Consider the following 24,423-nt stretch of genomic DNA (forward strand, 5'->3'; position numbering starts at 1 on the left):
AGTCACTAGGAAGAGACCTTTCAACAAGGAAAACAGCTGGTTGACTCCGGGTCCAACAGCAGTCAAACGGGAAGGGGTAGCCAGCCGCAGTCTTCCTCATCGACCACACACGGATCTGCGGATCACATCGTCCACGGGATGGATAAAGACATCGCCGAACCGGACCCATCCCGTCAGCGCAACGGTGTGGTGGAAGGGCTTTATGGAGAATTCACGGACTCGCTCAACGCAAAGGTCAGATATTCTGTGAGTTTGACGGAGAGTGCTCTCACTATTCAAAAGATATCATCGTCACCTGGTCAGGATAAGGTGGTTTTCAACTTAACTGACTGTCTTGGCTGCCGGGCTTATAAAGTGGAGGACGAAGCAGACGTTGGGGCGTTCGTTACAGCCTATTTCTACCCGTTCAAGAGACGATGGATGAGCACAGGCATGGCCCGGCAGAAAGTAGAGCAGTGCTTTCGGGTCGCACTGGTCGAGGACCCTCTCACTAATCTTCAAGAGGCAGAGAGATGGGCGCGTGCCATCAGAGAGGCTTCTATCCGCCAGATACCCCGACGACATGGTGAGAAGCAAGGCTTCATAGTTGAAATAAAACAGTTGTTTCTTTCTGGTATAGCTATGTTTGATGAGGGCGTAGGTTCTAATTTAATTTAGTCAAACAGCATCAGACTTAAGGCTATGTATATGGATAGCCTGAAAAGTCTGTCATCATTGCCATATACTGTGGGTATATATGTTTCCTCATTTATTTAGTATGAATTTTATACTCTGCCCAGGGAAATCGGGCTTATAAGTTAAGTTCAAAATGTGAGGGTAACTTTCCATCACCTTTATCCCATACTGCACCTGAGGTCCAGTAATTCCCAACCTGCCTACTCGGTTTCTATAGAATAGGAGAGGCTTACGTGCCAACTGACTGTCCTGAGACTGGGCAAGTTTGGAGAAGGAAATGGAATGTTCTGGAAATGGAATGTCATTCCTCTCTCACACCCAAGAACCAGCTTTACCTGCTGTGGGAGGATGACTGCCACGTACCGTTCTCTGAGTGAAATCATTTGCATAGATTTGCAACTGTGAGATTTCTGCATAATTTGTTAGGGGTAATTTAGTAATCCCACAAGCAACATTGCTGAACCCAAGTAGTCAAGTAATTGAACTGATCATTTTTTATCTAATGGTGCTTATGCCCAATGTCTTGGATCAGGAAAACCCTTATTACAACACAACCCTATTCAAATGCCTGCTTTTGAAATCTCCAGTCCATGTCATAGACCTAGGTCCATGTGCAGCGACCCAACAGACCCTACTGAATCAGTTCTGAACATGAAGCAGAGTGCTGCTTATGCTAATTATCCAGTTATCACTCACTGAGGAGGAGATCATTTGTTGTGGATGAAGCTGCCACAGGGAGAGCCATATGCAAAATATTATACTGACATTCTGTCAGAATATCACACATTATTTTGAGTTGAGTTAATCCAAGTTATTGCTACAAGATTAAATGTTGAGCATTAGTGTGCGCTTTGTTAAATTGCATTATTAGATTGGTTTATTCGGATCCCCATTCGCTTTTGCCGAAGCAGCAGCTATTCTTTCTGGGGTCCACACAAAAACATAGAACACGACAAGTAACAAAACACTGATAAACAAGAACAGTCACACAAATAAGATAGGAGTGCATGTGCCATTGGCCTAAATATGCAGAATTAAAGGGAATTTCCATCTGAACAAAAAGGAGAGCAGTCGAGGATATAGTCAATCATAAATCAATTTGGTTTAATACAAGTTACAACAAGGAGACACCCTCAAGCATAGAAACATAGAAAACGTCTAACGGTCCTTCTCTGAGAAGGTACTTATATATTAATCAGACATTACCAAATGTTCTCTAAATATCAGGCCGAGAGCCTTGTCCGAAGTCAAAACAAAAGACAGTGACTTTGCCAGCTGCTACAGAATCACACAGTGTTCATAATGTCATTGTGTCCTCAGTCCTTGTGCCTTCAGTAGCTCTGGCATCAATCACTATCAAATGATATGAGAACAATCCATAACATTCAGTGACAAGTCTAGTGACCATCAACCCGTACACAAATGAGTGTCATAAATAGAACACTGGAAATGGTGTATTACAGAACGGGGAAACATATACAGTGGGGGAAAAAAGTATTTAGTCAGCCACCAATTGTGCAAGTTCTCCCACTTAAAAAGATGAGAGAGGCCTGTAATTTTCATCATAGGTACACGTCAACTATGACAGACAAAATGAGAAAAAAAAATCCAGAAAATCACATTGTAGGATTTTTTATGAATTTATTTGCAAATTATGGTGGAAAATAAGTATTTGGTCAATAACAAAAGTTTCTCAATACTTTGTTATATACCCTTTGTTGGCAATGACACAGGTCAAACGTTTTCTGTAAGTCTTCACAAGGTTTTCACACACTGTTGCTGGTATTTTGACCCATTCCTCCATGCAGATCTCCTCTAGAGCAGTGATGTTTTGGGGCTGTCGCTGGGCAACACAGACTTTCAACTCCCTCCAAAGATTTTCTATGGGGTTGAGATCTGGAGACTGGCTAGGCCACTCCAGGACCTTGAAATGCTTCTTACGAAGCCACTCCTTCGTTGCCCGGGCGGTGTGTTTGGGATCATTGTCATGCTGAAAGACCCAGCCACGTTTCATCTTCAATGCCCTTGCTGATGGAAGGAGGTTTTCACTCGAAATCTCACGATACATGGCCCCATTCATTCTTTCCTTTACACGGATCAGTCGTCCTGGTCCCTTTGCAGAAAAACAGCCCCAAAGCATGATGTTTCCACCCCCATGCTTCACAGTAGGTATGGTGTTCTTTGGATGCAACTCAGCATTCTTTGTCCTCCAAACACGACGAGTTGAGTTTTTACCAAAATGTTCTATTTTGGTTTTATCTGACCATATGACATTCTCCCAATCCTCTTCTGGATCATCCAAATGCACTCTAGCAAACTTCAGACGGGCCTGGACATGTACTGGCTTAAGCAGGGGGACACGTCTAGCACTGCAGGATTTGAGTCCCTGGCGGCGTAGTGTGTTACTGATGGTAGGCTTTGTTACTTTGGTCCCAGCTCTCTGCAGGTCATTCACTAGGTCCCCCCGTGTGGTTCTGGGATTTTTGCTCACCGTTCTTGTGATCATTTTGACCCCACGGGGTGAGATCTTGCGTGGAGCCCCAGATCGAGGGAGATTATCAGTGGTCTTGTATGTCTTCCATTTCCTAATAATTGCTCCCACAGTTGATTTCTTCAAACCAAGCTGCTTACCTATTGCAGATTCAGTCTTCCCAGCCTGGTGCAGGTCTACAATTTTGTTTCTGGTGTCCTTTGACAGCTCTTTGGTCTTGGCCATAGTGGAGTTTGGAGTGTGACTGTTTGAGGTTGTGGACAGGTGTCTTTTATACTGATAACAAGTTCAAACAGGTGCCATTAATACAGGTAACGAGTGGAGGACAGAGGAGCCTCTTAAAGAAGAAGTTACAGGTCTGTGAGAGCCAGAAATCTTGCTTGTTTGTAGGTGACCAAATACTTATTTTCCACCATAATTTGCAAATAAATTCATTAAAAATCCTACAATGTGATTTTCTGGATTTTTTTTCTAAATTTGTCTGTCATAGTTGACGTGTACCTATGATGAAAATTACAGGCCTCTCTCATCTTTTTAAGTGGGAGAACATGCACAATTGGTGGCTGACTAAATACTTTTTTTCCCCACTGTACATATGCTAAGCATTGTATTAATTACTCTTAACTGAATATCAACTTTATTCATCTTAAATATTCCCCATTACACAGAGTGAGTGTGTCCATAAAACAGGGGTGTCCATAAAACAGGGGTGCCTGCCTATTATCAGCTTAGGGGCCCATGCTTAGGGGCACTCTCTAGACCCCTCAGCTGCATAGTTCTAGAGGAAACGGATATTTGATTTGGCAGTGACGGATTTGGAATGTTGGTTGCCAGAGATGGAGTCAGGTGTTGGTGGAATAAGGAATGAGGTCGCCCCGTGAATTGCCCTTTAGGTGTCCAAGGCAACTGAGACTAGAGTCTTTGTGTGAGTTGCACCCTAGGCCTGGAGCCAGCAGGAGTTGGAGTTTCAGAGCTTTGCCAAGCAGACAGATGGTAACCTGACCTGAGAGGTAGCTGGTAGCATTATTTCTGACCTGCTGGACTTCAAAAGCCAGCAAAGAGATTTTTTCAAATGTCAATTCGCATATATTAATGAAGTGTCTATCGATAGCCTGAAAGTGATATTTATGTTAATTCATTTCATTTTATCTGGTGACGCAGCTGGATAGGTCGGATTAAGAAGGCAATTGCTTTTTTGCTGTAAGGTTTATGTTTAGGGAAAGCTATCACACACTTTCAGTGCATAATACCACAGAATTTTGTTGAAACTGTAGATGCTAAATATTCCTTTTCCAGTTGTTTTATTGAGGTTCAGACACAGCTTGACTGTGTAATGACTGCACAGTGTGTGTTTAAGTATCTGCAGTCTACCATTCAGTTCCTGTCACAGCCAGGTCATAACCGACTGAATGAGGCGTAAATAATGGAATCCTCATACAATGTGATTCACCTTTGCACATCAAAGGACATGGAAGGTAATATCCTGCTATTTGCAATGCTTAGAGGTACCATAAAAATAATATCTGCATTTTTGTAAGGAAATTCAGTCTGTCTTGACTTTCGGGATGGTAAAAAGTTTTCAGTGTAAACTGAAACGACTAAAACCAGATATAAAGTATGTAGAAAAGATAATGGAGCTATATATTTTTTAATAAGATCATCTTTGAGAACTAAAAAATAAATAAGTAGACAGTCAGGTAGAATCTAACAATTGATTTTGTTATAATGTTTGAGTCACTCGGATAGCATAAGAACACGGCATAAGCCATTGCAAAATGTGTAGAATTGCAGGAAATTAGCTCTAAAACTGTAAAATGTTCTCTCCGCCCCATGGCAAAATGTGTATAATTGCAGGAAATTAGCTTTAAAACTTCAACATTTTGTCTCTCTGTGTGTGTTCCACAGAGAGGGTATGTATCTGTCACTGTGATATCTCCCTACAGCCCAATGCTCTGCTGACGCCACAGTGTCTCTCAGTGATGGAGACAAGAGCTGAACGGTGCCCCCGCTACATCAGTGGCCTCTCACCCCAGCCAGGCTGGTCCCCCGGGGCCCTCATCTCCCACTCTGCTCCCTCAGACAGGCCTGCCTGTGACAGGCTGTCAGGGCCTCTGGCTCTACCTCTGTGGGCTGGGTGTCTAACCCCCCACCCTGATCTTGGACTTAAGCTTGCTTGCAGATATGCCAGCTATGTCTGAGTCATGGAGGTAGTGTTACACCTTGGGGACACCTGAGACAGCAAGATTTCACTAAAAGCCATTTTCACAAACATTGTTTTTTGTTTTTCTCAGTGTTCTAGCTAGTTTTCACTTATAGTGATGTCATAGCAATAATGCAATAAGGTGTGGACATAATGAGAGATATTATGTTCTAAATTCAGGTGTTTGGTAATACTATATTTATTGCTTTAGTACTAGATTGATTGTACACAGCAAAGTTGATGAGTTAATCAGTTCAGTTCATTTGATCCTAGCCTCAGTACTTGTTAGTACTCACACTCACTCAGCCACCTCACCTCTCTGTTGACCCTTTTCCTCAGTGAAACACACACACTAGCTTGCTTGTCAGACAGCCCTTCAGCATGAGTCAGGGTCACATCTGTCCACAGGCACTTAACCACAGCCTCAGACACACACACACACAGACACACACACACACACACACACACACACACACACACACACACACGGTCTAAAAGGTTGTTTCTACAGAAATGTCCCTGGGCAGCATTTTACCAAATATCACTCAGGGAATGGGCATCAAAGCATTCATTATTAAATCAAAAACAACATTGAGCTGGCTCCTCATTTAGGGCCCTCACTGTTTCTGTAACTAACTTGGCTGGTGAAGATCACCGCCTGCAACAGAAGCCCTGTTCATACCTACTGCTAACATGCGCCTTTTGTGCTGATCTTGCCAACATTCTGATTGTGCCCACATTTGTAGACAGGTGTAGACGATGAAAAAACACATTGTGATCTGATTGTAATCAGATCTTCCTGACCTCCTCCGGAGGTAGTCAGGCACGGATTGTGTCTGGATATCAGTCAAGTGTAAACAGATCTGGAATGGTCAAACTATTTAAATCATCATTAGACCAGCCTCTAACACCATTGACTTATGGGATCAGCAACTGTCTTAAAATACATTTTTTAAATATTATTTTGAAAGAATATCTGTCAAATAATTTGCTTACAGGGAGGCACCAGCTAATCTGGTCACAATGCGGACACAGTGAACGGATAAGAGACACATTTTAATACAATGTGTAGACACGACAAACCTTGATCACATAGTTATTGGATCATATTGATCAGATCACATTTTAGTGCAAGGTGTAAACAAGGCTATAATGAACCCTGTATGACTGCTATACAGAAGCTACTGAAACTTTCGTAACTATCAAGCTCTGATAACTAACTTAAATTCGGATAGCTTTGCTTTCGTGCTGTATCCATGTGAAGGAGTTTTTTCCTGTGATAAGTGAAACACCGAGCTATACAGTATTTCTAGTTGCAGTCCATAGGTGCACAAACGTACACTTATTTTAATGTCAACCTGATATGTTTTCCATACCCAGTTTTACCATAGATGGACCTAATAATGATAACCGGTCTTTGACTGATTAGATCACCTGTGAGCACATATGTTAGAGCACACCTCTTATTGACCCAGGAACCATGGAAATGCTTCCTCAATGTATACTCTGAGGTTTCTGGGAGCTGAAGGCTTTTGAACAATGGTAGGCCCTATGTTTGAAAGTTTTAGCCCCAAGCAACCGTTAATGTACTGCTACAGGAGACTGAAGGAGTCAGGAGCCAGGAAACACAACAGAATATAGCAGAGCATGACATTAAAAAGTAATAAAAAAAGACAATGGCAACCCTTTGTATGAATGGGGAAGAGTTAGCACGACTGTGTTTTGATACTGTCTTAATACTGCTCTTTCTGTTGGTTTCACACCTCACTTTGAGATATTTCGGTACCTCTGCTGTCCCTGCACAGGAGCCAAATGAGTAGGAGGTGCCACTCCAGGTCAGCCGGCTGGTAATTGGGTTTCTGGGCGGTGACAGGGGAGGCCACTTCCGCTCAGACGGAACTGGGCATGAACCAGACAGAGGGGCCTTGTGTGTAGGCACAGTGGCACAGCAGGGTAAGGATGTCCTGGTGCCAGTCCTGTTGGCATGAGGCTACAGGATGGCATTTTACAGGGCAGCGCGCTGGCTCTTCCACTGCTCCCAGGATTCCAATTAGGCCCATGGGACCGGTCCCAATGCCCAGCAGGACTGGACTCACACTCACTGGGGGGCCACAAGGAGCCCCAGGGGGCCTGTTTTCTTCTAATGGGAAGCTGCTTCTGCATGTGGCACGTGCAGGGTTCAGAGGGTAATGCTCAACTGCCAACCTTGATCCGGTGCTGATAATGTCTGACAGGGTTCATTTGAGTCTGAAGTACAACTCATAACCACAAAAAAAAAGTGTAATCTCTCTAGGGCTGACCCCATTTAGTCGACTGGTCGATTGTTTGGTCGATAGGCTTTTGGTCGACCGAGATTTTCTTAGTCGAGCAGTGGCAAATATACAAAAATAATGTCACACGAGACACCTGTTTGATTCACGCCTGTTTGAGTGGACTAATCCATTGCAGAGGCCGCGGGGATGGCAGACTACAGTATCACCAGTAGTACATTTACCATAATTACCATAATTTCTAATCTAGAATGTTTGTTTGGTTATGGTAATTTCTGTTAATGCATTCCATATATTATTATCAAAAAGCATAGCAGTTGAACGGTGTTTCCTCTGACACATTGGTGCGGCTGAAATCCGGGTTAAGTGAGCGGCCAGGCAGGTCATGTTTCGGAGGACGCATGACTTGACCTCCGCCTCTCCCGAGCCAATTGAGGAGTTGCAGAGATGAGCCAAGGGACCTAATTCGGGGAGAAAACAGGGTAAAATAAATATGCTTGTGGCCGTACCACCCTGAACATGCCTGTTCAGGGTCGGGCCTGGTTAGTACTGGGACGGGAGATCGTCTGGGAATACCAGGTGCCGTAAGCTCAAAAAAACATATCAAAATATATCTCCCGAGTGGCGCAGTGGTCTAAGGCACTGCATCGCAGTGCTAGCTGTGCCACTAGAGATCCTGGTTCGAATCCGGGAGACCCATGGGGCGGCGCGCAATTGGCCCAGGGAAGGGGAGGGAATGGCCGGCAGGGATGTAGCTCAGTTGATAGAGCATGGCGTTTGCAACGCCAGGGTGGTGGGTTTGATTCCCACAGGGGGTATGATTTTAAAAAAATGTATGCACTAACTGTAAGTCACTCTGGATAAGAGCGTCTGCTAAATGACTAAAATGTAAATATATATTATTATTACAGTCTTACCGTTGTCATTGTAGGAGTGGAAACGTTGTTTGCAGAGCGCACAACCTAGGCTACACTTTATTTCATTCCATTTACGAGTTGTCAATTTATTCACTGTCTTTTGTTTGGAGTGCTCCTGTCAATCTTGAGTAACGACACGCACCTGATTACGCATAGAAGTAGGCCTAGGCTACCTGGACTGCGTGAAGTTACTTTTAGATAGAATTGTGATTAACCACATGACATTGATTTTGCGACATGAAGACTTTATTATAAATTAAATGAAACTGTTCCACAAAAATGTACATATGAAAATCATAACTGGCACGCAGATCAGGTAAATGGTACGATAACTTGGCACTCCAAATGTAAAAGGTTGCCAACCGCTGGTGTATCCTATTACCGGCAACTTCAGGAGCATAATGGCAGAATCTGCGAAGCCCAGCAGCAGCGGGCAGTGAGAGAAGGAGGGTCGGGTCGGGAACAGGTTTTATTCTTCTGGTTAGGCTATATTTATCCCCTCTTTAGTAATTTGTGTGTCTTCATTTTTAATCGCAGTGCTTAAAGCATCAGACAAGCTCAGTAGCCTACATATAGTTTAATTTATTCAAACATATGGTGTGTCTATATATGGAAAAATACACTTTTTAAAATTTGGAACAATCGATTGGTCGAAAGAACAGACCACTCTCGGTCGACCAAGATTTTTTTTTGTCGGGGACTGCCCTAAATCTCTCTCTTGTGATTCACTATGGCCTCTGAGAAGACAGTGTCCCCTGTGCAGAAAGACAAGGGCATCTATAGTAACTACAGTATCATAGGCTAGGAGTTCATCCTGAGTTAAATAACAACAACTGTCTCTGAATGTATCTCTCATGCCACTCTGCAACAGCTGAACAAGTTCTGCCAGCTTTTAATTATTCCGTTGGTGTCTGGTGATAATTCTAAAGATAACCACACAGAGCATAACAGAGTAGCATTACTTAAAGAAATTCTCAGGTACTTTTGTATGCTTTTTAGCCAGTAGTTCTGAAAGTAGCACTCATGAGCCAAAAGGGGTCCCTGATTTTGTGGCTAATTGAGGTAGAACAGTAATTCTGCTCATAGATTATGCATGTATGAACTACAGAGTGACACATCCAGCCCAAAGAGGGAGGTTTAAAAAATACTTAGTATTCGCCAAAGTTCCGGAGCATGTCTTCAACTACAACATTAGGCGAATGACTTGAGGTGAGCATGTGTTTTGTAAGACTTACATTTCTGGGGGGAAATAAGTGGATCACAAAAACAATAACTTCAAGCACCATCTGTGAGTGAAGGGTGTCACTGCCCTTGGCATCACTGTTTAATGCTGTCTTTTTGAACAATGGTTTTCTGCAAAGGGATCTAGAGGGTAGAGACCCCTTTCATAACCCCTTTCATTGATGTCAGTAAAACATTTTGGAAGAGTCACATGATTGATGTTTCCTTGATACTAGAAAATTAAGTGGAGCAATTCTTCCCATGACAGCTTGAGAATACCAACTCACAAACTATTCCTTCTTCCCTCTTCTGTTGATCTACATCTCTCTCTATTGCTGTCTTTTTCTATTCTCTCTCTCTCGCGCTCTCTCTCAGGTGTGGTGTACTCTGAGGTACGGCGGCCCTGCAGGGTCATGGTGCTGGTGAACCCCCAGAGTGGGCGGGGGCAGGCGCTACAGCTTTTCTCCGGGCACATAGAGCCCATGCTCACCGAGGCTTCAGTCCCCTACACATTGGTCATCACTGGTCAGTCCCCTACACACACTGGTCAACAATCAGTCCCTTATACACCTACCTCCCCGAGCCCTATTATCTCACTGCCCTGATTACACACACACACACACACACACACACACACACACACACACACACACACACACACACACAGTGTGTGACTCTGCACTGTCCTGTCGGATCCCCTGCTCCCAGTATTATGTACTCTCAACTGCTTTTCCCTTACAGTAGCAATGAGGTCAAAGTCACTGAATAAAAGTCAGGTCCCTTTGAGCGAGCAGGAACAATCCAAGGAGCCAGAAACACTTTTAAAAATCACTTCAGCTACACATCAACCCCACCACCTATACTTCACCAGCTCCCAGTACAGCTGACAAAAAGCTATCTCTGCCATCGTTACAAACCATCACCAAGACACCTACGAGTTGTTCATTGCCGTCTTAATCTTTGAAATAACTGAAAAGGGAGAGAACAGAGAGAGAGGAGAAAGAGTGTGAGTGCAGTCCTAGAGGACATGGGGAAGGTTAGCATCTGGATGGTGATGAAAAAAGACAGTCTAATTACCGACGGTCGGCGTGGCGGTGCCGACCTGGGGCTGCTGAGAGCTGGGGCTGGGAGAATATGGGTCACCAGAGGCTCTCTCAGCTAGCGCTCAGCTAGCACTGCCTCCCCTCCACTGCCTGGGTACTGTAGCTAGCCTGTCTGAGTGGATTAACCAGCGCCACCTCGCCGCCCTGCCTGCCTCCACTTAGGGAATGGAGCCCTGCAGAACTATCATGTCACCTACTAGTCTATGCCAGAGGACTACGGCACACTGAGAGGATCGTGTTTCAGCGAGGAGGTGAATCTGGGGTTTTCTGTGGTGTGTGTTCATGTGCGTGTGTGCGCCTGCATGCGTGTGTCTCCCTCAGGAACTGATGTGGAAAACAGTTCAATGTTCAAGTAGCAATGTATTCAGGAACTGAGAGCAGAAAACAGTTCTATTGGGCATGCGTTGGTATCATCCTAAACCAAAAGGGACCTTGGTTCATATCACATTAACAGAAAGTAGCTACCAAGCTATAGCTCATCAGAAGAGAGGATTACATAAAATCCAGAAAGTCAAGAGATAGAAATAGTGTGTACTGTTTAATGGGACTTGGTGCGGTAGCCCATGCTTGTGTGTGTTTGCGTGTGGCAGTGACCCTGTTAATAAGGAGAGGGCTGGGAAGTGCAGCCTCAGCCTCAAGCCAGCAGCATAGAATGCTGAGTCAGCCGCAGCAGCCTCCCTCAGCACAGGACCGCATCACTGCTCTCTCAGTCTCCCCACACATACCAAACAGCATGGACTTAAAGGAGACTCAGTGGGTGAGGGAGGGCTAGGGGACAGGTAAATGTTATGTTAGCAAAGGAGGAGGAGAGGAGGGGGGTGGGGGTGGATGTAGTAATTGAATTTTCTGGTCGTTTTTCCAATCCTCGAAATATACAGTAACTCTAGCAGAAAAATAATGCCCTTGTGATGACAATGCCTCAACACACCCACACAGACACAGGCATAGACACACACAATTGCAGAAACAAACAAACACAGTACTGCCTTTAGCAGAGCAGATCATTGCTGCAGAACACAAGTCTCAGCTGGCAGAATGGTGCTAGACATTGTGCTTAGGGGTAATCCAATAAGACCCCCTGCAGCGCGACTGTCTCAAGGACATCTCCAATAAAAACTCCACTAAACAAACAGAGTCGGCCCCAGTCGTCACATTAACCATCACACCAGTGGCAGATGTTTGCACTAAGGCCTGGCTGCTTTGAAGACTGCCATCGGCCGGTTGAATAGTCACTGCATGGTCTAATGTTATATGTATGGACTGATAGAAGGGCATTGAATCCCTTTTCTCTCTAATCTCACTGATCCCTCCCTGGGGGCTTCTGGTGAAGGGAGGTCATCTCTCGGATCTTATTCTCTCTCTCTTTCCTCCCTCCTTCTCCCTGTCCCTCTCTCTCATGGCGTTTCTCACTATTCCCCACAGAGCACCAGAACCATGCGAGGGACCTGGTGAGAGAGACTGATCTGTCACAGTGGGACGCTCTGGTCATCCTGTCAGGAGACGGGCTGCTGTTCGAGGTGCGCCAAGTATAGACACCGCATTAACACATTTCCAGCCTAGCTAACTTGTCTAAAGTCTCCCTAAGACTGTTTGAATAAGCAGTGGGGTTTGTGGGGTACAACTCTCAGTTGGAGGATCATGGCCTGATGCTGTTTGTGTGTGTTTGCCTGTCCTGTCAGGTGTTGAATGGTCTTCTGGAGAGAGAGGACTGGGAGGAGGCCATCCAGACCCCACTGGGCATCTTACCAGGGGGCTCGGGAAACGCCCTGGCAGCCTCTGTCCACCACTACACTGAGTAAGTCCACTAATGAGACATTTAAATGCATAGAATACAGTAGAATGGAATACGATAGGAAAACCGGCCTGGACAAAGAAGGTGATTTATTCATTTTCTATGGATGTAATTATCACATTGGCTGACTGGGCAGAGCAGGCACATTTCTCCAGAGACAAGGGAGAGATATGGGTCCCAGTGTCTGCTTCAGCTTCACACTTCATAAAGTCCAAGAAGAGTGATTATTTGAGGGTTGCTGATAACTACTTTTAATGGAGTGATGTAATGGGTTTTAGAGCAACTGGAAATTCAGTGCACTACTACTAGTGTCTTATTACTGGACCGCCTTTATTACTGCTGTTTGTGAAATATGAGCCCCCTACTTTTACAACATCAACAGAAAACAACAACAAAATACACAGAGAGTTGTATAACATCAGATATCTATCACAGTTTAATAAAGCTTTGCAACTTATGAACAACCCTAACCCTAACACCCCGGTTCAAACCTAACCCAGCTAACCGTAGCAACAACCCTTACCCTAGCCATAACCCTAACCCTAGCTTCATGTCCACACCCCGGTTCAACCCTAACCCCATTATCTTACAGTCAGACAGTGCAGATGGTTATGTTTAAAGTACTGTAACTGTCCAGTGTTTCCAGACTTCTATGAAATATTACCTATAATTACTTACAATATGAGTTAAATAGTTTTCCTTCCAAAAATTTAAAAAAAGCAGCTTTTCTGTGTTGGAATGGTGTGGGCATACCCCAACAACAGAATGGTGTGGGCGTACGGTATACCGGTCATTACAAATATTAATGTGAGTAGACAGCTGATTGGCCAGCTCATCCTCCTCTAGACCGCTGATTGGTCAGCTCATCCTCCTCAGGAGTATGACATCATACTCTATGAGGAGATGCAAGCATTTTTGAAACGGTCAGTTTGAGATAGTTTTAGTTGGGGTTAATTAAGTGTTTTTCTCCAAGTTATACTTTGACCACAAAAATTTGTCAACAACCTTATTTGGGTATGAGTTAGCAGAATATGAACTTAAAAGTGAGATTTTCACTGGACAGTTACTTTAAAACAATGGGATTAGGGTTTAACCGGTGTGTGGACATGAACCTAGGGTTAGGTTTAGGGTTATGGCTAGAGTTAGGGTTGAACCGGGGTGTAGCCATGAAGGTAGGGTTAGGGTTATGGCGAGGGTTACTGCTGTAAGTACAATGTATTACCATTCTAGGGTTAGGGTTAGGGTCATTACTTTTAGGTGAAGGAGTAGCTCCGGCTCAATTGAACCACAGACTGATACCTAACTGCCCCAGTCTACTGTGAGCTGACTACTACTCCCTGCAGGTCTCCCCCGGCCTTGGGTGAGGAGCTGCTGCTGAGCTGTGGCTTCCTGCTGTGTAAAGGCCTGGTGTCTCGGCTGGACCTGGTCTCTGTCCACCTGGCCTCCAGCCAACGCATCTTCTCCTTCCTCTCCCTGGCCTGGGGCTTCGTGGCCGACATCGACATTGAGAGTGAGAAGTACCGCCTCGTGGGCGCCATGCGCTTCCTGGTGGGTACGCTGGTGCGCCTGGCCTCCCTCAGGGTGTATCAGGGTAGGCTGGCATACCTGCCTGTCAAGGAGGCCCTGCAGCCAGGCCAGGGCACCAAGGCCCATGCCCCTCCCTCCACACCCCAGCACTCCTCCCTCTGCTCATCTCTACCCTGTGGGCCCAACAACTCCCCCAATCAGAACTCTCGCCACAACCACAGCACAAACTCCAACCACAACACCGCCCACAACTCCTCCAACAATGCCATCACCACCATGAAGACGGAGCCCCAACCAGCCAACCAGAAGGGGCCTCCTGACTCACTCCTAGCAGACCTGGGGCAGCCTGTGCCTGAGCATTGGACAGTAGTGAATGAGGAAGACTTTGTACTGGTATTGGCCATGTTCCAGTCCCACTTGGCTGAGGACATGTTTGCCGCCCCTGGGGCCGCAGCAGACGATGGCTTCATCCACCTGTTGTATGTGCGTGCAGGCATCTCCCGGCTAGCCCTGCTCAGACTCTTCATGGCCATGGAGAAGGGGGCCCACCTGGCCATTGACTGCCCACACCTTGTGTATGAGAGGGTGAAGGCATTTCGCCTGGAGCCTCTCACCCCTGAGGGAGCGATCACTGTGGACGGGGAGATGGTGGAGTACGGGCCAGTACAGGCCCAGGTTCATGAAGGAATCGCCAGGCTCATCTCAGGCTGAGAATCTACTCGGAGCGTCTGTCCTCCCCACAGCTCTGACTACTCGCTCCCTTTCTTACTCTGTCTACTGTATATACAAAGTGCCAAAGACATTATATCAGCATTTGGAAAATCCCCCCTCTATTTTTCTACAGATACATTCGGTATCTATCTCTGTGTCCTATTTTTCATAGATCCCTCCCTTTCCTCTCCATGCTTCATTCAGGGTCAAAGCCATGGATGTTCTTGCAGCTGGCTGGTCTCAGCTAAGAGGGTGTGGTGAGTGGTGTGTTTAGTAGGGAGGGGCCCACGGCTGAGGAGTGCATTGTGTGCTCTGCTGTCTGACTTAATAAGTGTGACACACGTGAAGAGAAGCACATTCTTCTGTCCCACGAGGATGTGGCAGGCGACCAGCTCTACGTCCGCTATCTAGCCCCGGGGTAATCATTCTGTGGAGGATGAGACACGGGCCTGACATGAAGGCCTTCCCCCCTCATGATATACTTTATACACTCATTGATATAGGTTTTCTATGGAGAAGCACAACGTGGGAGAATGCAGCATTGTAGACCTCCACCAATGATATTAAGTTACTCTTCTCTCTCTCTCATCAGTGAAAACCTCCACTTTACCTCTATGTTTAATGGATGGGGTGGAAGGGGTTAGGTGCTGGTGAGGTCGTGTTAAAGCAGCCTGGAGGTTCAGGAACCTGGCCAGCTGAGGTTACCTTCAAATATATCTCGCCTGTCTCCTACCCAGCTGCTGCTGCAGCTCTAGCCAACATGCTTCTTGGACCACCTCCTTCCTGACACACACACACACACAGGCTTAACACTCCCTTTCAGATCTGCAGCACTTAGCAAGAAGGAGGGGGGTGGTCTGCTACATATGATCCCTCTCTTCTAGCTGTCTTAATATTGTACTCCCTCCTCCTTCACAAGATTTCGGAGCCATCAGCACCTAATGTGTCCTTATTCTTAAGCTTTATGGGTGAATGAAAAATACTAGCTGATAGAAAATAATATAAAAGTTTCCGTTTTTTTCTGTCCAAGCACACACTAAGAAGAGAAACAGGATTTTGCACTACGCAGCACTGCATGGTTCAGTGGGTTTTGCAAATTGACTTGATCAATAGGATCTGGAGAGACCAGGCCAGAGTGCTGTGCTCTCCACTGTGGCCTTTTTCTTGTCAGGGCGGAGATGATGAGCATTAGTGCACTGGAGCAGAGACGAGGTCAAATGTGAGCATTATCATCAGTTCTCCTCGCACCAGTTCATGCCAGGTCGAGTTCACCCCAGAGGTATAACAACTACTGGCTTAACTAATCCCAGAGCACACCCTTGGTTTGGTTTGACTCAAAATGTCAAATGGGTGGAATGGTTTTAATGTACTGTATAATGAATCTAAAAGGATGCTTAAAATGACTCTACTTGAAGGTACGCTGACTGCAGATGTAATATTAACTTCTCCCATTCTGATTTCCATCTTCCATTTCTGTGCCTGTACCTGACTTTGACATGCCTTTAGATAAATAAAAGTTCAAGTTTTATTTGTCACATGCACAAGTACAGTGAAATGCTGAACTAGCCAGCCCTACCCAACAGTGCAGTATTCCATATAAAAAAGTATAACTAATAAGGAAAAAAAACAAGGGAGAAAAAAAACATGAGAAATAACTAATAGGAGAGGAAGCTATATACAGGGTCAGTGCCAGTACCACATTTACAATGTACAGGGATACTGGAGTATTGAGTTAGATATGTAAATGTAGGGAGAGATTAGGAGAAAGTGACTGGTATCAGGATAAATAATGTATTATTATAATATTAAACATACTGTACCTTTCACCCCATACATTTGACATTTACATTTGAGTCATTTAGCAGACGCTCTTATCCAGAGCGACTTACAGTTAGTGAGTGCATACATTATTCTTATTTTTTGTTTGTTTTTTCATCTTTTATATATATATATTTTTTTTATTACTGGCCCCCCGTGGGAATCGAACCCACAACCCTGGCGTTGCAAACACCATGCTCAACCAACTGAGCTACATCCAATACATACCTATCTACCTACCTAGTCCTCATTTGTCAGGCTCTGCCGGTGGTATTGACAAGGCCATAGACCATGCAGACACAAGGAAAAGCACATATCCAAATTGAGAGATTAGCTATGCAAATTCTTTCAATGTGGCCCGTTCTGGGACGCCTCACTGCTCTTTATGCAGTGGGAGGGGTCCCCCTATTGGATTTACCTTAACCAGTCATTGCAGTGCAAGTGGTGGAAGTTCTGACAAAGTACTTGCACATTTGTTTCTATGGTACAATACAGTAGTACTGTATAAAATCTTATGATAACTCACTTTCATTCTTTGTATGTTTGGTTGCATTGATTCACTAGCATGCTGGTATGCAGGTAATGAAAACAACATCCATTTTGAATTAAACTACAATCACTTATCATATTTCCATCTGATTATCAAAAACCTGCATTTGAATCACCTCAGGTACGGTAGCTCATGCTAGACTGTGTATACTGAGCATAATCTCTCCTCAACCGAACAGACGAGGACATCCATTGCTGACCCTGGCTGACCCTAGTGGCAAGATACTTGTACACCAATACAGACTGTTATGTAATCTGTACACAAAACAACTGGTCTCAACACATGTGAGTGGAGTAATTGCAATTGTGTTGAACTACTGTTATCTTCTCTGTCCTGTATCCTTGGCTGGTAGGGTGGACTGTGGAGTGACTACATTATAGTACTGTTATTGATATTCAAATACTGCTATAGTCTTCTCATTGCTTTCATGTCATTTTCTATGTCATCATTCCCATGTTGGAGAGAGATCTATATTTAGTAAGAACCACAACTAAATACATGAATCCTGCTGTATTAACTGTCTGAAGGGTAATAAAATTCCAACATTCTTCAAGAGTTCTGTCTTGTTCATTATTAGCATCCAGCTTTTCCAGAGAGCATCAACAATGTTGTCTTTTTAGTTTTTATATTAAGTGAAAATGTTAATCCAGTGGTTAATATTGGCCATTACAGGTATTGTATATTTGAGGGTGTATTATAGTTCTGCTTTTAGGACTATACTAATCTTATCCTCATGATGGCAGTGTTCCAATGTAAGTACTGCTAATAGCTTCTCTCCCTCTAGCCATGGAACACATTCTAAAAATCCACCTGTTGAGAGAGTAACCACTAAAGCATATAATTGGTAGGCCTATACTGATCAGACCGGGTATACAGAACTTGGCTGGAGTAAGAGTTGACCACAATTACTCCATGCCTATATCTCCCAAATATACAGGAGAATATCCACTTTGACATGTGTCAGTCAAACTCAAGGTATGACGATAGAAGCTAATACGCCGAGTTGTGGAAACAATTTATATAATCCTGTCACGTGACATAGTAATAATCACTGGCTTTATAATGAGGTGGACATCTTTCAGGACACGCAAGAGAGAGAGGAGGGAGAAGGAGATAAAGAGAGGGTGAGATAAGACAATAAGACAGGGAGAGAGAGTGTTCAGCTGAGATTGCATCAGGTAAGTAATGCAACGTTCTTTTCAGTTACAGTGCTCTTGTTTGTTACCATGTAATTTCAGAGTATCTGCATATGACTATATCTGCATATGAGTATCTGCATATGATTGCAATCAAATATCGAATGGCAGAGGAAAAATCATATATTTTAAATTCATTACGTTCAGTGTGTTAATTCTCTATTCAGTGTTACATTAATTCTCTAGACAATTAATAGACAGGTTGTCACAACACTGCCATTTGTGCGTAAAGCAGCTGACCTCAGGTCGCTTAATTTCTGGTTTTGGTTAATTGCTCTCCACTCTCCCTCGCTCCAAATTCCATTATTTCATTCATGAGCACCGACGTCGTACTATTCATATTCGAAATGGTAAAATGACTCACATCTACATGGACCACATCCTATAAATACGGATTCTACTCACTCTTGGTCATCTGTGCACAGGCTGTCCCAACAAGAGGAGGAAAACTGAAGATTAACCTGCGCATAACAGCCAAGAGAGAAGACTTGTGCAAACAAACCCCTAGAGAAGGAACAGAAGAATATCGAAGTAATCCAACTGGAGTTATAAAAGTGGTAAAATGTCACTAGTGGGCGCCCTGCCTTTCCTGAAACCGCGCCTATCCCCTTCTGTTTCTCCTGGGCGCCAAAGAAGACACACACTGCCAGCAAGCGAATTCCGACCGCTCGACACGCAAGATGCCATCAGCGTGTTCGAAATCGAGAAAGAGGGTAAATTGTCCATAGATTCAGTTATAAATGTGTGTATGTATTATGTGTTATGAATTAATGGCACGAATATACAATGTATGAGTGGTATCAGGGGTACTCAAGGTGCGCGTAAAACTCGTGCCAACAGCCTCTCCATGAGCTTAACGCACGTTGACTGCGGCGCTCTAGTCTGTCTCTTACTTTCCAAAACATTTGTATTTATCCCTCGTTCTGGCTTTAATGCACTGATACGGATCCGCCTTGGCATTCTTATATACAGTAAATCCAAAGATTATGAAAACGTGTCTCTCTCTTTTCCTCCACCAGCCTTCATCAATGTGTCAGGAGACTGCCCACTCCACCTTGATGAGGTCCGTCATTTCCTCACGCTGTGTCCAGAGCTGTCCATGGGCTGGTTTGAGGAGGGGAGACTAGTAGCTTTCATCATTGGGTCCCTATGGGACCAGGACAGGCTCACCCTAGTAAGACACCTTCTATGATGTTATATAATTTCATATTGATTCATAGGTCATTTACTCTATATCTTACTGTGTTTTTATTAACTCACTGATAGTTTTTCAAACTCAGGTGCTCTGTATTACATCACTGTACATATTATTGAATGCACTCTGCTTGAGCTACATTTGCATTTTTCCTTTGCTGCAGGAAGCCCTAACTCTTCACAAGCCCAAAGGCTCCACAGTTCATATCCATGTGCTGGCAGTCCACCGGACCTTCCGGCAGCAGGGCAAGGGCCCTATCCTGATGTGGCGATACCTGCAGTACCTGCGCTGCCTGCCCTATGTGCGCCGTGCAGTGCTCATGTGCGAGGACTTCCTGATTCCCTTCTACCAGAAGTCTGGCTTCAAGGTGCAGGGCCGCTGTTCCATCACGGTGGCATCACTGACCTTCACAGAGATGCAGTACCCTGTGAGGGGCCATGCCCTCATGCGCCGCAACAGTGAAGCTATTGGTTTTCCTCAGACTGCGTTATTATTGGAAGAACAGACTCAGAGGCTTGAGTCTGTGTTATTATTGAAGGAACCGATTCAGAGGAGTGAGACTGCATTGTTATTGGAGGAACAGACTCAGAGGACTGAGCCTGAGCCTGCTGATGTGTAAATATTTTTTTACTGAGTCAGATATTAGATTCCTGCTGTACAAATCAACTATGATGTAAAATAAACTGACGTATACATTTACATTTATATCGAAGATGGTAGTCTAAAGTACACACCATACATGCATGACCAATGCAGGGAGTCTTTAAGCTTTATTACAATGTTTTTAATTTCAGATATGTAACGTTATTTAATATGTGAATATTTCAACGTTAACTAGCTACATGCTAATGAATGTTAGAACAAATATTGTGTGACTTCTGTCTGTGTGAGATTATATTTTTACTGCAAATGTTCCCATTTTATTTATCATAGGTTTTGTCTGAAGGTTTGGGCTGCAAGCCCCCTCCTTACCGCATCTCTGACGGTATGGACTGACGTCATTGACTACCAGGCTTTAGCAGCTCAACCGTGCCTCTTTATCTCTATTAGTGGGCATTAGCTATTGTAAACGTCTGAGGATTTACAAGAGGATCCTTTCATTGGACTGCCAGTAGATCTAGTGACCTAAGTTAACAAGCCTGTTTTCATACCATGAGAAAAGTAGGCTACATACACACCAATTTGGATTAAATTGTTACTGAAACTGCTTGTCTATTCATTTCTCTTTGGGTCATATGTGCAGAGCGTTGATCAAACCATGTAATATATTCTCTTACTCCACCAGAACCTGTCTTACCCTTGAAACCAATCATATCTTTAATAAATATGTTTTTGTACTGTTTTTGTAATTAGAAAATACAATAAAGATGACAATTTACTAACTTTCTGAGCATGTCCAATTTGGATAACTCTGGTATAATAGTTTAATTTACTGTTAATTAATTTAACCATATTTAGTCATAAGAATACACAACATCATACGCATACTTTGGCTGCGTTTACACAGGCAGCCCAATTCTGATCTTTTGCCCATTTATTGGGCCTCTGTGGTTGTCCCACCTAGCTATCTTAAGATTAATGCACTAACTGTAAGTCGCTCTGGATAAGAGCGTCTGCTAAATGACTAAAATGTAAATGTAAAGTGCAGGGGCAGACCTTTGACTCAAATTGAAAGTTACAGATCGTGTTTATAATTCCTGACCGTGTGCGTTTCGGTGAGGGTGAAATAGTAATCTTTTGGAATTCAGAGGAAATAAAGTACTGACTGCCATATATTAGTGTTGTCTTTTTACATTAAGTGTATTACATTAGGTGTAAACCTGCTTAAATTGATAATCTCTCTCAAGGTGGTATTTATTGGAGAGACAGGTGATGAGTGGGCAAAGCCTTCCAGAGTACATTTTTCCCAATTAAGGCATACTGTCACCCTGTCAGTCTTCATCCACAAACCTGCCAGGTGAACAACTGAACCCACACGGAAGGGTAAATCTGGGCCAAGGAGATAAACTCCCCTCACTCATTTATATAGTGTAGTGTATGAAGAATTATGACTTTGCTAATGTTTTCAAGTGGAACCTGAGAGGAGGTTTATTCAGTTTTAGAGGGAGCCGTTTTAGAGTGACACCATAGAACAGAGGAAGTCTGTTAGGTGTCCTCCTGGGATTGGTCTGTAGGGGAACACCCATATCAGATTACATAGCATATATACCACAGTTGGGAGAAAGGAGGTCAGAATAATCATATTAGAGATGGGGCGATTATTCTCCGGGTATCTGCAGGTATCTGTAAATCGACGCTGTAACCCTTTGTTATGAATAAACCTTATGATAAAAATACAGCGTCAGCGGGTCCTCCTTGGTCACACAGCATAATTAGCAACGTTAACTCGACACTACAAAATGGCGGCATGGAATTTGGGACGGAATTGCGTTTTTTCTCAGCGTTTCATTCAATCAATCAATCAATCAATCAATTTTATTTTATATAGCCCTTCTTACATCAGCTAATATCTCGAAGTGCTGTACAGAAACCCAGCCTAAAACCCCAAACAGCTAGTAATGCAGGTGTAGAAGCACGGTGGCTAGGAAAAACTCCCTAGAAAGGCGAAAGCCTAGGAAGAAACCTAGAGAGGAACCAGGCTATGAGGGTGGCCAGTCCTCTTCTGGCTGTGCCGGGTGGAGATTATAACAGAACCATGCCAAGATGTTCAAAAATGTTCATAAGTGACAAGCATGGTCAAATAATAATCAGGAATAAATCTCAGTTGGCTTTTCATAGCCGATCATTAAGAGTTGAAAACAGCAGGTCTGGGACAGGTAGGGGTTCCATAACCGCAGGCAGAACAGTTGAAACTGGAATAGCAGCAAGGCCAGGCGGACTGGGGACAGCAAGGAGTCACCACGGCCGGTAGTCCCGACGTATGGTCCTAGGGCTCAGGTCTCTCAGTTGGCTTTTCATAGCCGATCATTAAAGAGTTGAAAACAGCAGGTCTGGGACAGGTAGGGGTTTCGTAGCCGCAGGCAGAACAGTTGAAACTGGAATAGCAGCAAGGCCAGGCGGACTGGGGACAGCAAGGTGTCATCATGCCCGGTAGTCCTGACGTATGGTCCTAGGGCTCAGGTTCTCAGAGAGAAAGAGAGAACGAGAGAATTAGAGAGAGCATACTTAAATTCACACAGGACACTGGATAAGACAGGAGAAGTACTCCAGGTATAACCAACTAACCCCAGCCCCCCGACACATAAACTACTGCAGCATAAATACTGGAGGCTGAGACAGGAGCGGTCCGGAGACACTGTGGCCCCATCCGAAGAAACCCCGGACAGGGCCAAACAGGAAGGATATAACCCCACCCACTCCGCCAAAGCACAGCCCCCGCACCACTAGAGGGATATCCCCAACCACCAACTTACAATCCTGAGACAAGGCCGAGTATAGCCCACAGAGGTCTCCACCACAGCACAAACCAAGGGGGGCGCCAACCCAGACAGGAAGATCACGTCAGTAACTCAACCCACTCAAGTGACGCACCCCTCCCAGGGACGGCATGAAAGAGCACCAGCAAGCCAGTGACTCAGCCCCTGCAACAGGGTTAGAGGCAGAGAACCCCAGTGGAGAGGGGAACCGGCCCGGCAGAGACAGCAAGGGCTGTTCGTTGCTCCAGCCTTTCCGTTCACCTTCACACTCCTGGGCCAGACTACACTCAATCATATGACCTACTGAAGAGATAAGTCTTCAGTAAAGACTTAAAGGTTGAGACCGAGTCTGCGTCTCTCACATGGGTAGGCAGACTGTTCCATAAAAATGGAGATCTATAGGAGAAAGCCCTGCCTCCCGCTGTTTGCTTAGAAATTCTAGGGACAATTAGGAGGCCTGCGTCTTGTGACCGTAGCGTACGTATTGGTATGTACGGCAGGACCAACTCGGAAAGATAGGTAGGAGCAAGCCCATGTAACGCTTTATAGGTTAACAGTAAAACCTTGAAATCAGCCCTTGCCTTAACAGGAAGCCAGTGTAGGGAAGCTAGCACTGGAGTAATATGATCAAATTTCTTGGTTCTAGTCAGGATTCTAGCAGCCGTATTTAGCACTAACTGAAGTTTATTTAGTGCTTTATCCGGGTAGCCGGAAAATAGAGCATTGCAGTAGTCTAACCTAGAAGTAACAAATGCATGGATTAATTTTTCTGCATCATTTTTGGACAGAAAATTTCTGATTTTTGCAATGTTACGTAGATGGAAAAAAGCTGTCCTTGAAACAGTCTTGATATGTTCGTCAAAAGAGAGATCAGGGTCAAGAGTAACACCGAGGTCCTTCACAGTTTTATTTGAGACGACTTTACAACCATCTAGATGAATTGTCAGATTTAACAGAAGATCTCTTTGTTTCTTGGGACCTAGAACAAGCATCTCTGTTTTGTCCGAGTTTAAAAGTAAAAGTTTTCAGCCATCCACTTCCTTATGTCTGAAACACAGGCTTCTAGCGAGGGCAATTTTGGGGCTTCACCATGTTTCATTGAAATGTACAGCTGTGTGTCATCCGCATAGCAGTGAAAGTTAACATTATGTTTTCGAATAACATCCCCAAGAGGTAAAATATATAGTGAAAACAATAGTGGTCCTAAAACGGAACCTTGAGGAACACCGAAATGTACAGTTGATTTGTCGGAGGACAGACCATTCACAGAGACAAACTGATATCTTTCCGACAGGTAGGATCTAAACCAGGCCAGAACTTGTCCGTGTAGACCAATTTGGG

At 44.4% G+C, this 24,423-nt stretch overlaps 2 protein-coding genes across 2 annotated transcripts; both read left to right on the plus strand.

Annotated features, from left to right (window-relative positions):
* The first annotated feature begins 78 nt into the window (after positions 1–78).
* Positions 79–16,697, plus strand: LOC121570397 (sphingosine kinase 1-like). Its single transcript, XM_041881857.2, has 5 exons — positions 79–565; positions 10,150–10,299; positions 12,300–12,394; positions 12,557–12,672; positions 14,013–16,697. The coding sequence occupies exons 1-5, from the start codon at positions 139–141 to the stop codon at positions 14,905–14,907; spliced, it is 1,683 nt and encodes a 560-aa protein (XP_041737791.1). The 5' UTR covers positions 79–138; the 3' UTR covers positions 14,908–16,697.
* Positions 16,698–18,372: 1,675 nt separating this feature from the next.
* On the plus strand, positions 18,373–21,031 carry LOC121570396 (serotonin N-acetyltransferase-like). Its single transcript, XM_041881855.2, has 4 exons — positions 18,373–18,453; positions 18,897–19,184; positions 19,491–19,645; positions 19,830–21,031. Exons 2-4 carry the CDS (start codon positions 19,034–19,036, stop codon positions 20,283–20,285), a joined length of 762 nt encoding a protein of 253 aa, XP_041737789.1. The 5' UTR covers positions 18,373–18,453; positions 18,897–19,033; the 3' UTR covers positions 20,286–21,031.
* The last annotated feature ends 3,392 nt before the right edge of the window (positions 21,032–24,423 follow it).

The sequence above is a fragment of the Coregonus clupeaformis genome, chromosome 7, assembly GCF_020615455.1.
Source record: "Coregonus clupeaformis isolate EN_2021a chromosome 7, ASM2061545v1, whole genome shotgun sequence".
In the NCBI taxonomy this organism is placed as follows: Eukaryota; Metazoa; Chordata; class Actinopteri; order Salmoniformes; family Salmonidae; genus Coregonus; species Coregonus clupeaformis.

Excerpts from the sequence above, each read along its gene's own strand:
- LOC121570397 (XM_041881857.2), top strand. The coding sequence starts at position 139 with ATGGATAAAGACATCGCCGAACCGGACCCATCCCGTCAGCGCAACGGT. Across the intron at positions 566-10,149 it reads CCAGATACCCCGACGACATG|GTGTGGTGTACTCTGAGGTA; the intron begins GTGAGAAGCAAG and ends GCTCTCTCTCAG. Across the intron at positions 10,300-12,299 it reads CTACACATTGGTCATCACTG|AGCACCAGAACCATGCGAGG; the intron begins GTCAGTCCCCTA and ends TATTCCCCACAG.
- LOC121570396 (XM_041881855.2), top strand. The coding sequence starts at position 19,034 with ATGTCACTAGTGGGCGCCCTGCCTTTCCTGAAACCGCGCCTATCCCCT. Across the intron at positions 19,185-19,490 it reads GTTCGAAATCGAGAAAGAGG|CCTTCATCAATGTGTCAGGA; the intron begins GTAAATTGTCCA and ends TTCCTCCACCAG. Across the intron at positions 19,646-19,829 it reads ACCAGGACAGGCTCACCCTA|GAAGCCCTAACTCTTCACAA; the intron begins GTAAGACACCTT and ends CCTTTGCTGCAG.